This window comes from Zosterops lateralis (genome assembly GCF_965231275.1).
Source record: "Zosterops lateralis genome assembly, chromosome: 8".
Taxonomy (NCBI): domain Eukaryota; kingdom Metazoa; phylum Chordata; class Aves; order Passeriformes; family Zosteropidae; genus Zosterops; species Zosterops lateralis.
The window spans coordinates 7,342,836-7,356,528 of record NC_139768.1 but is presented as its reverse complement, the minus strand read 5'-3'; the positions used below and the strand labels follow the sequence as shown (position 1 = coordinate 7,356,528).

General features: G+C 37.7%; 1 protein-coding gene across 2 annotated transcripts in view; it reads left to right on the top strand.

The window, feature by feature from the left end:
- ADK (adenosine kinase) overlaps positions 1–13,693 on the top strand; it is a 270,375-nt gene that overhangs the window by 210,420 nt on the left and 46,262 nt on the right. For both annotated transcript variants that reach the window (XM_083866949.1, XM_083866950.1), the window contains exon 8: positions 13,407–13,442. In XM_083866949.1, coding sequence (XP_083723075.1) covers positions 13,407–13,442 — 36 coding nt within the window. The remainder of the gene's footprint in view (positions 1–13,406; positions 13,443–13,693) is intronic.

Below are 13,693 nucleotides of genomic sequence, written 5' to 3'. Positions count from 1 at the left end.
TTACCAGCTCAGCCTGGTAGCTCAGGTAGTTCTGAGACCTCTGTGATGCTCCACTGCCTGCTATAAGCATGCCCAGAGGCTCATATCGTGCCTGATCCTTGCAGAGACATACAGCTATTAGTCTCTAATTTACCAGCTAGCCTTTGGCAGTGACCTATCCATGGGGAAAGTAAGATCTGGCAAATCAATGGACTATGACCACCCAGCTTCATGCTGATGGGCAGGTGGGGGGAAACTTTATCCAAAAAGCCCCTCATCTCTGCAGCTGATGGGATGTGTGATGGATTAGGTCACTCTGTCTATGTCACCTCTTTTACCACATAGTGCTTTCATAGTCAGAGGTGTGTTTGTTCCAGCTGTGATGTTAAAAAGTGTAACTCTGTTTACATCTACAGGGACGGTCTGGCCAGAGCATTATTTATCATTACTGGGAAATGCACTCAGTACAGACTGAAGCACATGCATCTTGTGTGTGGTTGAAGGTATAATGTACAGTCATTGTTGTTGACACTGCAATAGGTTTAGGAATAAATCTGCTTTATTTTCTGGATGAAGTCTGTCTTTCTCCTGCTAAAATCTGACATCCAGTTCTTGTTCTGTAGCTAGTCAAGTATTGTATTTCTTCTTTGTTCTCTTGCTGGTGCAGCCACCTGGTGTGGGGTGGATTCCATGTGTGTGATGCTCACACACATGCTGCTCTGCTGCCAGGAGCAGAGGACCTAATCTTTTGTGACATGAAAAGAAACTTGCTGGTACAGTACATTACTAAATGCTACAGACTGACTTCATGAAATGGGAACACCGCAGGGGAATCTGGCAAGGAAGATGTGTTTATGTAACTGAATTGAGTGTTGCAACTGCCATCACTTAGTTCCCTTGGCTGCAGTGAGCGAGTTGTGAGAGAAAAACAATCCAAACAGAGATCTTCAGATGCTGAGGGCAGCTCTAATTACATACAAATAATTAATAAAAATGAAATGCAATATTGTTAGAAAATACAAATACCATTAATTTTCTTCCCTGATCGTGTGTAGCAAGATCATTGATAGGGACAGAAACACTCAGGCTTTTGCACTTTTATTTGAAGTACATATTGTTTGGGTGTCTTCAGCACATTCTGATATCCCAGGGAGATTCATGACACAAGAGTAATTGCACATAACATAAACAAGATCTGCATTAGTTGGCTCTTTTACTCAGGATCCTTTTCCAAGTCCAGATGTGTGATGTGTAAATGTTAGGAGAACAGAGTCCTTATGAAGTAGCTTTATCAAATGCAGCTAGTCTTCCAGCAAAATGGAGAAAATATAAATTAGCACTCAAGACCTTGGTCAAATGTGGTGCATAAAATTTTATGGTTATATTTATGTTCCATATGTGCTTTGGACAAGTGCCATGTTTGTAAAGAACTGCTTCAATATTATTTTTTAAAAGTGACACTTTTAGCACAGTATCCTCTGCAAACTGTTCACTGCTCGCTATGTAAGCCATCCAGGCTCCAAATAAACTCTTCCTTTTCATGGTCTAAACCTAAGATCAAAATGCCTTTTAGAGCATAGTGATTTTCAAAACATGGCATGGTAAGTATCACATGTGGCTTCTTTAAGCACAGTTCAGAAGAGTTGATAAACCTGACTGAAATAGGGGTATGCATGATATAAAAATCTGACAAGAGGTAAGGAATAAGAAAGTTGTAGTGTGTGTTTGCTGGTGCTGAATATCTGTTCTGACTTGTTTATAGCATAATTAGGTTTTAGTCTATTACGTGAGCACTGCATTCCTTGTAGCTCTTTAGAAAATAAACCTCAAACCGAGATTCTACAAATTTGTGCCACTTTTCAGAGGCCCCATCCTATTTTTTCTTCATTTCCCTAAATCCATAAATAATTGCCTTTAAAAAAAAACCAAAACTCCAATGCAGCATCTGGTGTGCTGTTATTGCCACTACTTCTGCTCTGAGAGTACAGCATTACTGCTTTAGAATGTTCCCATTCACTTGTTACCTGGGATTTGGCCAAAAAATTTATTACCAATGTAAGAGAAAGAAGTAAATTTCTAGAGCCCAAATCAGAATGCAATCTGAACAAAAGAACAGCACTGAGCTGACCCTACAGCTCTTTTCAAATTTTTCATGAAATGGAAGAGACGCAGCATCTTGGAAGAAATCACAGGAATTCTTTGTGTTGGAAAGTGTGAGTCAAACTAAATAGATTGAAATAACTTCTGTTCTATTTAAACACAAATGTAATGCTAGAGGCAGAGGAAAAAAATAGATTATTTATACTTTGAAACACTCAGAGGTGTGAGAAATCTGCAGTGAAGGGCTTGAGCAAGTACTTAGCTAAAAATAACCTGTCCAAAACTGAATTACTGTTACTATTACTATGACTACTAATTTCAGCTTCAGAATAATTTGTAGTCTTCCACTTGTCATATATAAAATAAGAAAGGTATCAGGTGCAACTTCAGGTTCATTTACTTACATATACTAACCATATAGTAATTGTTAACAAATTTATAAATGTATACTTAAATTTAATGTCAATCTGTTATCTCAGTAATTAAAAAGTAGTTGTGAGACAAATCCTAAAATAAATTTAGCATTCTTAAGTCACAGAATTAGAGGTTAAATGGTAACTGTTCTGGAGTATAGCTGAGGCTTAAAAATTTTTCCTTGAGTTTGGAAGTATGTGGAGAATGCACATATGGTAGAATCAGAAATGGTAATTTTTTGTATCATTCTGTACCAAGTTTATAAAACTTTATTAATTGAAAACTCTGATAGATTTTTATGATCCTTTAGAATATACAACTGGTGCCACTAGGAGAGTGTCCTTGCTCAGCAGAGATTGAGAGAACTGCTCTTGTAAAAAGAGCACAGTTGAAACTCAGAATTTTCTTTTATTCGAATATTGACCAAATCTTTCATTTCTCTTCTATGTGGACTGAGTTCAAATTTTATTTTTCAGCTTGGCTTTTAAAATTATCTTTGTGAGTTTATGAACATAGCAAATTGTACAATAACTTCAGTCATTATGCTGAAAGAAAAATGTATTTATAATTTAATGTTTTATAACTAGTGAAAATAGCAAATGATATCTTAAGGAGGAACAGATAATAAGTCATTGCAATTATATTAACAAGGTAAAATAACTTGTTACTTCATAGTAACAAGATGTATCAGTACTATTTAAGATGAACTGGTGCTATAACCAGTACATCTCAAATTATTGCTGTAGGTCTTCATAACCTTCAAGTGCTCAGAAAACTTGAAGGTGCCAATAAATTGTTATATTTTATATATATGTTTACTGGCTGGGATTCCATTGCAGGCACCTTGTTTTTTCCTAACTGAAGGTCTAGTGAATGAAATTGCTTGTGAAAACCACTGACTTAACAAGGAAGGGCTTGGAAAATGAGTGCATATGGAAAAGTGAAACATAGGATGTTTTAGAGAGGGAGATCACATTTGTTTTGTCATGATCTATACATGCATTTGGGAAGGTCATGTATGTGGATGTGTATATGTGTGTGTACATAAAGTTGGTGTAACAGGGAAGGCAAATACACAAAAGGCAAAACCACTGTGAATTCAGCATATCAGTACTAGTGCTGCATATCCAGGGCAACTTGGGGCAGATGATCACACTGCAAGAAAGGGAACTGCATACAGTTTTCCATGGAGTAATGCATTGCTAGACTATGCACTTTTGACAAATAAGTTGTTGTCATAATGCTGTTGTTGTGTTAGGTGGAAGATTACTGATCTTCAATGCAGGAATGTAATTCTCCATAATTACAATGTCCAATTTCAAAATTTTTTTCCTATAGGAATTAATGCACATTTGTGCACCTTTTTTTGTTCTCTTACTTTTTATTCTTTTTTCTTTTTTTATTAGTGTGGTGTCTTAAAAGTAAAATGGAATGCTCAGTATGCTTGTAGTTTCATTTGTCGTAGGAGTTCTGAACCCCACTTCTTCAACAAAAATCACAATATAATATCAGATTTCAAAGATCTTGACAGAGAGAAGAAATGGCCTCATGGGAATCTCATGAAGTTCAGCAAAATGGAAGTGGAAGGTCTTTTTACCTGGGGGGCAATGTTGGTCCCAGGACAGGCTGGGAGCCAGTTGGGTAGAAAGCAGCTTTGCAAAAGAGGACCTCAGAATTTCAGTGGAAAAAAAGGAATGTGAGGCAGTGATGTGCCTGCACAAGAAGGAAGAGCACAGCATCATGGGCTGCATTAGGAAGAGCATTGGCAGCAGCTGGGGGGCAATGGTCCCTCCCCTCTGCTCACCCTGATGAGATATAGCTGCAGTTTTGGGTCCAGTTCTGGGCTCCCAACACGAGAAGGACATGGACTTACTGGAGTGATGCCACCAAAGGACCACAAAGATGGTTGAGGGTTGGAGCATCTCTTGTAGGAGGAGGGCAGACAGAGCCTGAAGAAGAGGAGGCTCAGGGAGAGCTACCAATGCACACTAACAAGAGTAGTAAATAAAATGGAGGTGGGCTCTTTACAGTGCTGGTGGTGACACCACATGAGACAATGGACACACATTCAACTATGGGAAATTTCATTTAAGCATAAGAAAAAAGCTGTACTGTGATGGTGGTCAAGCATTGGAACAGATTTTCCAGAAAGGCTGTGGAGATTCTATCCTTGGAAATATTCAAGACCCAGTGGTCCTGGGCAGCCTGCTTTAGCTGGCCCTGTTTGAGGAGTGGGCTTGGACTCGGTAGATGATGTGTAGAGGCCTCTCCCAAACTCAACCACTGCATGTCTTTTGTAATACCGTTTTAAAATATGTTGGAATCATATCCCTTTAATTTCATTATTTGACTATTCTTTCCATTTCTGATCTGTTTGAGCCTGTCTCGAGTTCAGGATGGCTTCTAATAGAAAAACAAACTTTACTCCTTCATCCATAAACACTTAATGGTCAAAAGCAGTTAAATTCTAACTTCTGTGGACTTTTAAAAAATTGCTCCAAGAAAGTAGCAACTTGCCCAAGATGATAAATAGTGCCTTGGTCACATCTGGAATTAGAGCTTATGTTCTTCACTCAGGACCACAGTGATCTAACTGTGGTCAGAATGAAATGTTGTTTTTCCATGCAGTGACCATGTTGTGAGAGAGCACTGCTGGTACAGACTGAGAACTATGTTTTTCCTTCTATAAAGGAGATACAGTTAGATAAAACTGAAATTTTCAGAAAACAAAATTCATCTCAGGTGTTCATATCTTGAACACAGATAAATGCATCATTGGATTTGCATTAAACACAAGAAACTCCAGTAAGAATCCTAAAGTCAACTGGCTTTGAAATTCATCAAAAGGGTAAAATCTGTAATTTGAGGATCAATTAAAAAGTTATTGTTGTTGCTGAAGATTGCAGTGAGCAACTTTTTTTTTTTTTTTTGCTAGAGTTAACAGGCAGAGCAACCCCAGCATATGAAGAGTGTGACACAAGGATTGCTTTTTACAGAGTTCCAATGCCACAGCCTCAGTTATAATTCTAAATGGCTGTGCATGACATCACACTAAGCAAAGTATATAAAACAACTCAATTTCACTGCTAAAAATACATTAACCTTTTACCAGGACTAGAGACAATCCTGCTGGATCCCAGCACTTTTAGCAGAGTATCTGATTATTCTCTTCATCTGAAATTGCTAGATGAGAATGTCTTGTCTGATTTCAGGCTAGTTTGAGTGGTTACAATCATAGAAAGTCTCATTGAAAATGATGCAATCTTTTATTTCTGTTTGTCACCCTCCAGCCAGAAAGTTAGAGCTGGGAGCATTCAAGGAACAGTATTAAAGACTTCAAAAGACACGTCTTCTATTATGTACAAATAAAAGTCTTGTCTTGTAGCTATTAATATTTTTGTTTTCATTTTATTATGTTCTCCTGATTCTATTATGTCTAAAGAAGGGGGTTATTTTTTTTCTTCTTTCTCACTTTTGATGATGATGCATTTATTTTTAAGGTAGAAACGGACATTTGTCTAGAGAAATGGTCTAAAGGAGTATTGTTCAGTAATTTAATGCTTGTAATATGTGAGGAGAGAGACACATACAGAGTCATAGGCAGTTCAGTTCTTTAGGTAAGGATGTAAGATAGAGATGTAAGTAATAGCACTTTATCCATCATAACATTTCAAAATGGCTCAGAGGCACATCCCTGCTGCAGCCGTTGCAGGCCCTGTAATGGCATTAAGCTCTGACTCAGGGTGATTCTTTCCACAGAAGATTCTGGCAGGAACTATAGTTCTGGTAGTAACCTGAATAGGAGAATAAATAGCTTGAATATTAATGAATTGTACGTGATACAGACACTCCAGGGTGAGCCCAAGCAGGACAGGAAATATGTTTCTTTCTCAATTCTTTTCACACTAGGCTTTTTCAGACAAAACCCTCTGGTACTCTGCCAGAACCCCCTCTGAACACTACGACTTTAACCCCATATGGTATTTATACTTATTCTGATTATTCACTTGAGCTGGTTCTTATTATTTTATATTGTCAGCTACTGGGTGAAGGCAATGTTACATATATTTACCAGTGTCTTTAGTATTCCTGGAGCAAGATGAAATAATATTTTAGGATATGATATGAATTCTTGCCATCTATCCTTTATGAGAAAAACAAAAAAAAAACCCTCCACAATTTTGGGGTCTAGTACTGCTCATAAGAAAAGGAAAGTCTGGTAAAAAAACCCTCAGTATTATTTTATGATAATCTGCCCATCCAATTGATGCCAGCTGTGTTAATAACCAGCGAGGAGTGGATACTTGTTGGTTCTCAGTGTTGATTCTCAAGCTGTGTTTGGGGTCTGTCCATTCTCTGACCACTTTTACTCATCTTCTCTGAAACATGAACAGGTTTACACTACTGACTGAATCAAGGATTAGTCCTCTGTGTTGTCAAACAAAAATAATATTGGAGCATTACATCCCCAAGTAATACATCCCCAGGTATATCACAAACTTTCTCAGCTGTAGCAGAATTTCACCATTTGTTTCAGAAAATGTGCTGGGTAGTTCTTTTGTCTTTTGTTCTCAAAGTCTTGTATGACCCATATTAAAGCAACAGTCTCTGAGGAAAAAGAAAAAAGGAAAAGCATGAAATTACATTTACCTTTGAGCCCTTAATGCCTTTATAAATTGCCATTTTTAAATAAAGGCATATGAGCTTCTATTGCCTTTACACAGTGAAATGTAGTATTAGTTGACCTTAAAGTAATGTCTGTCTAAATCAGACTACAATGACATGACAGGCTGGATAGGACTATCTGCAGTGTTTTGAGTAACCACTGATAGCTATTTAGCACTGAATGAAGATGAACATGTGTATCTTACCACTAACTACAATAAATGTACTGTTGGCACCAGAGGTTAGTGATCCAGCTGGAACTGTGTCCTGTAGACTTTTCATCCATTCATTTTAAGTAGCAGAATAATAGCAGCCATTTGTTGAAATCATGTTTTCAACTGATCAGCAGAGTCTTTAACAGAATCTACCTCTAATTCCTTGGGGAGGTCATGATTATCATTACCACAGCTTTGACATCACCTCTATTTGCATCGCATGAAAGTACTTGTAGTTTTTGTATGCTGTTAATTCACCATGTTAAGAACTGTGGATTTGCTGTGATATCTCTGTCTGTGTGTATGTGTATATATATAAATATATATGAATCAACTATTTTCCTAAAATTGGGACAGGGAATAAAATCAGATTTACCTCAGTTTGGCTTTGTGTATCATATACAGGAAAAAGTGGTATAAAGACAGATCATACTGCTGCACATTCATGGGCTGCATTAAATACCTGGATTTGATAGAACACCCCACCAACCCTGCTGTGAAGTTAGTGGATATATTTATGACATCTTTGTTATAATTCAAAGGCAACAATTGAAAATCCATTGTCCTTTCTGTGCCTTAAGCCCCGTTTCCAGGGTCACATTTAGTATAAACTGGCCTGAAGCTGGAAGTGTAGAAAACGTGGCATGGCACAGCTCACTAGGTCTCTTTCTTAAAAACTAGCTTATCTCCTGCACTGTGGCAAGTTTTCTAGAAAGGAAATAACAAAAAGAGGGCACATGGTGATCTTGATAATTCATTCTTCATTACTTATCTTCCAGGAAAATAAGAAGGGAGATTTTAACAAGAATATCCTTTTTTTGGCTCACACTCAGATTTACAGGGCGCAACTGATGCTACTGAAATCAGAGGTTCTCAGTACCTATGACATATATAAAACAAGGGTATAGCTCTGAAAACACAGAATTGTATAAGAAAGCTCCTTGTTAGGGACAGGGAAAGATAATAGAAGGGACAGACAGAGAGAAGGACAAATGTGCCCACTTAAAGAAAGCTGAATGACAAGTCTTAGTAATTATATTACAATAAATGTCTCTATAGTGCAGAGAGACAAATAATACGTGATTTTTTGCTTTTGTTTTTGTTTGATGTTGATTTTTGTTTTACAAGTCTGCTGTCCATTAGGAAATCATGAATAAAAATGGGTTTTTTTCAGAAATATGAATCTTCACCTACCTCTAAGAAAGGAGATTATCAATCTAACCCAACTTTGATTATTTGAGTCTGTCTTCTACAGAATGAAGATGTAGATATCAGTGGGCATCACTTCTACAGAAACCTTACCTATATCTTCATTTGTTTATTTCAGTTGTTGCCCACTCCTTTTAGATAACAGAGCTTTAATGTTAGAGATTTGTGAAAGTAACTTTGTTGCCACAAACAGTACAATCCGTAGAAAAGAAAGGGAGGATACAAAGAACACAAATTTATACCAGGATTGGAGGTGAACTCAGGAGTGGGATGAATGGTAGTAAATGATTATACTGAAGAAAAAGGGAATTACCTGAGCGAGATAATCATAGCATTCAGTGTGTTCAAGGAAACAGTGTAAATAGCAGAAAACTAACAAGCCATACTTCTGAAATCAAGGAAAGGAAGGAAATGTTTAAGAGTCGTTTTTAGAAGATTTTAGCAGTCTAGAAAGGCTTGTAAGGTACAGTGGTGGAAGTACTATTCAAATTACAATCAAACATGGTTGTTACCAGTAGGAATTGTCCCGTCAAATGCAGAGATGTAGATGGTCCTCATGGTCATTTATTATCTCTCATTGAGTGAGTCCACACAAGTTCACTTTTTTATTTCTTTTTATTGTTGTGCACTCTGCGCTGAGCTGCACGGACTTTCCTCTGCAGTTACACATGCTCTGTGTGTGTGCAGGCTTGAGGCTGCATTGATTCATGGGCCGGGCTGAACCCTCTGCGTCACAGACTTGCTGTGCAGAGAAAAGAGGATGGTATTCCTGAAAATGTGAATAGGGGATATTTTGGACAAGTCAGGAAGTTTACAGTTAATGAAGTAGGAACTCCCTCAAAACCTGTCAGTAATCTGGCAATTAAAAACAGTAAATCAAATCCAGGGGGTAGTACTGTAATATGTGAGTTGGGGTTATTGTGTGAGATGTTTTCCCTACCAAGAAGGATGGCAGGGGAGGGATTATCCTCAGCGTCCCCTGCATTTGCTTTTTTGTGCAATTATGGGAAATGCATTCAGTGTGCAAGGGTATCATTGCTATCCTGCTGTTTTATCATTTCTTTATGAGATAATGTTGATTTCGGCAATGAAATGCAAATTTAGTTTTCAGTGCTCTTTTTTTTCCCATACAAAGGTTAAAATGCATATTGTAGATAATAATGTTGCTGGTGTTTTTGAAACAGCCTTTGTCAGCTAATTTTGGCAATACATGGTTTCAAATGCTTTTCAGTGCAATTGCATGAGTTTTATGTTGGCCCACATTAATTAATTTTAACCCACTATGCATGTTGTTACCATTTGGGCTGTAATTTGATCAAGTAATCATAAAACCTTGGTACCAACAAAAAAAAATTTGGATGTGTCAAGAATATTCAATATATGGTGTGCCTTCTATGTCCTGTGGCAAACTGAACATGCAATTATTGAAGTTGAGCCATCTTAACTCTATAATCATAAAAGTATTCCAGCACAGGGGGCTAACATAGGATTATATGTTATTCCTAGGATTGCAGAGGCTGATGGATTCTGTGTTTGGAGGGTATGTTTCTGTTTACTTATAAACAAATAGTTTGTACTGCTGCTGATAAAAGGGCTCAGGATTTTAACAAGTCCCGTTAAAATTAGCCTGTGTGTAGATTATAAACAGTTCCTTTTACTGAATGCTGGGGCTCAGACAGCAATAAAATACATGCAAGAATGGAAATAGTTTTCAGCTGGGACTCCAACAGCAGTAAAATGCATACAAGAATGGAAATAGTTTTCAGCTAGCAAGCAAATTCTAACATAACAGCAAGGGCAGCACTAAAGGAAGTTGTTTTTTTTTATTGTTATCTCCTTAATTAATCTCGCTTTCCTGTGTAAACTGCTCACTATTGTGCAAAGAGAGGGTGTGTGTTAACTTTGGTGACATTGTGTTACTCCCATTAAGTAGTGTTGTTGCACACAGGTTTTGTCAGCATGAGTGTACTTAGGATTTTTTTTCCCCCAAACAGCATGAGCCAAATGACATTTCACAACTAAAAACAAATCTCATTTCTACTTTGGGTGGTGCAACAATAAATTTGCTGTCACAGTTAGTAAAAAGATTATACAGAAAAAGGAGTGTGAGTTTTTAATATATTTAGTATGAAATGGTGATAAGGTGGGGAGAGGGTTTTATGAAACGTTCTGTAGGCAGTAACAGAAAACAGCTCTGAAAACGCTGAGCTGGAGTAATGAATGAATAATGTGTAAAGTTTATCAAAACTGAAAGAACTCCTGATGTGAAATGAAGCCTCCAAAGAAAATTCTGTTCTGTCGCTGTTTTGCTCTGCTGTTGTCGCATGTCACGCATGAATGAAAATGCTGCATTCTCTGGGGAGCAGTAAAGCTTCTGTGTAGGTTGTTTATTTCCTTAATCCCTCCTTCTTCGTGATTTCCAATGTCAGATATAAAATGGAAAGCCTGTAAATATAGTGATTATCATACTGATTATCACCTGCATCAGGGAACGCCCCGGCTGGCCGCTGTAACCCAAGCAGTCTCCACATGTTACATCCACTTAGACTTTAACCTGACTACTTTATTAGAGACGTGGAGCTCAGTATGAGGTGCCCTAGGGCTGCACAGATGGGTTCTGCTTGTTTCCTGTTCTCACTGTTATTGTGAATAGATACTAAAAGGTTCTCATTGCTTTTATCTGGTTAATTTACTTTGAACTGTCCCTGGCAATCACAGCCTGCCTCACATTTCTCAGCGTTTCACAAACACCAAACTGTACAGTCCAAATCTGTGTTTTGAGCTTTATTTTTTTTTTTTTTTTTTCTGGAAAGGCCTTAATTCTTAAAGGGCTCTCATTCTGAGAGAGGCTGTTTTTTAGGGGACTGTAGGCACAATCCTTACTGAAATAAGCTGCTGAGGAGTCATTCTTAGGTTCAGTTGATAGGAGAAAAGAAAATTAAGATTGCTGTTGTTCTTTGGCATGTTCAGGCACCCTTAGATTAGAGGTCAACTGCAGGAAAATCTGTGATTTTATGCTGGCTGCCATTATTCATGTAGCTGGGCAGCACACCAGGCTAAAAGATGACGCTCTTACAGGAGAATCTGAGGATAAGATACTTTTTAACAAATGTGCAATCATTTATCCTTTCTTGTGGCAGGGCCAGGTCTTCCAAAACACATGTGCTATGCATGGGTGCCCCAGTGCAGAAAATTAAGATGAATTCTCTCAAAGTCTCCCACACAAGAAAGCACCACTTCCCTGGAATAGTTTTTATTTCGTGTACTGGTGTCCAATTTCCTGGCCAGACAATAGTTTAACACAGATGTTAATGTCCTGCTGTATTGGGATTTTAAAGAAATCCCTTAGGACAGATCAGTGTAACTTCCGATTTCAATTGCATGGCCAAAAACCTGGGGTTGGCCACAAGGCATAATTTTTAGTCAATTTTCTTATTGTCTTCCTCTTTACCAGTCCCTTATTTCTCTTATTTTTATTTTTTTTTTTCTGTGTCACAGTCCCATTTGAGGCTTTCTTGATTGTGTTGCAGTTCATTGTAAGAGCATCACTTCAGAGTGGAAGCTTGCAAGGCTCCTTTTTTCATACGAGCATAGGCTTTGTTAATCACATGCTGGTTTAGGAAAACACTGCATGATATCTTTGAACCCTACACTCCTTCTTGACAGCCAGGCTAGCAAATGTCATTGACTGTGTGATGTACAAGAAGGGATTCAATTGTAAGTAAATTGTCAAAGTGGCTAACCTTGCCCGCACCCAATTGTCAGGACCATGATTCAGTTTTTCTGTCAACATCAGCTAAGGGTAACCCGGTCAGCCTTATGTTTCTGCAGTGAAGCAGCCTGAGGAGTTGTGCTTTTCAGCTTATCACATTTTATTAACCTCAACTTACTGTTGTTATAATCAATTGTACCCACTTCAAATTCTTCTATTGCCCCCAAATTGACAGATCATGTAGGTCCACAACTGTGTGTTTTCTGAAGCACTAAAACCTCTCATAGGCACACTGAATTGGTTTGGTACAGTAGTTTAGTTCTGTTTAGATAGATCAGCTCACCATTTTGGCTCAAGATTATCCCTCTATTAATAATCACTTGGCAAAGATAATCTGGAAGAATGCAAGTTAAAACATAAAGACTTCAACTGTTTTCTGCAATATTTCCAATGTTAAGATAGAAAGTGAGTAAGGGGAAAACATTGCTATTGTTTTCCATCCCCTTGCTTTTATTTCAAAACAGATTTTAAATTGCACCAATTAATATAAATAAGTCATGAGGACATTCTGATACCATGATGTTTCCTCTGTTCTTTCAGGAAAGGAACATAGTTAAATTGCTTAAAGCAGTGATTAAGACATCAGAATATTTTAAGTGTTTATCTGATTCTACCACAAGGGTCTGAACACATTTAGTGATCCTGGTTTTTTAAAGCACTGTAGATGATAAATGATTTTCTTAAATGGCTTGATAACATGTATCCCATGAAGTGCCATACATAAATGGAGATATGATGCAATTTCAATTAAAAATCTGTCTGAGGAATGTTTCCTAGTTCAAGTCCTATCTGCAGAAGTAACTTTCCTCGCCTAGAAAAAAATATACTGTACCTTCTTTATTTGAACTTGTGAAATGTGTTGACATTGTGCTGTTGTTGGGCTCGAGGGAAGAGGGGGGAAGCTTTTGGTGCGACTATCAGAATTGAACAACTGTATATGGCTATATTGAGATAATCATGTAAAGGGAAAACTGGCTGAATGAGTTTCAAAATGTGTTATTTCTTCATTATCTAGCACTTTATAATTAACTGTTCTTTTTTTATTATTTCAGGAAGCTGCCACTTTTGCTAGAGAGCAAGGCTTTGAGGTGAGTTAACCCACAATTGCACACTAAACAGATCCTAAAGGTTTTTTTCTTGCTGATAATGAAGTTCTTTTGGACAATGATTGATGTGCTATTATACTCTCCAAGCCTCGCAGCGGTTGCCATGGAAACTTGGCAGTCGTCATGGTTTCTTTGTTCTGCCAGCTCAGTGTTATGACGCACTCTGCTAGGTCTGCACCCAACATCGCCTACAGATGTTATTTATTGAATTTTGAAAAGCCTCTTGGGAAGCC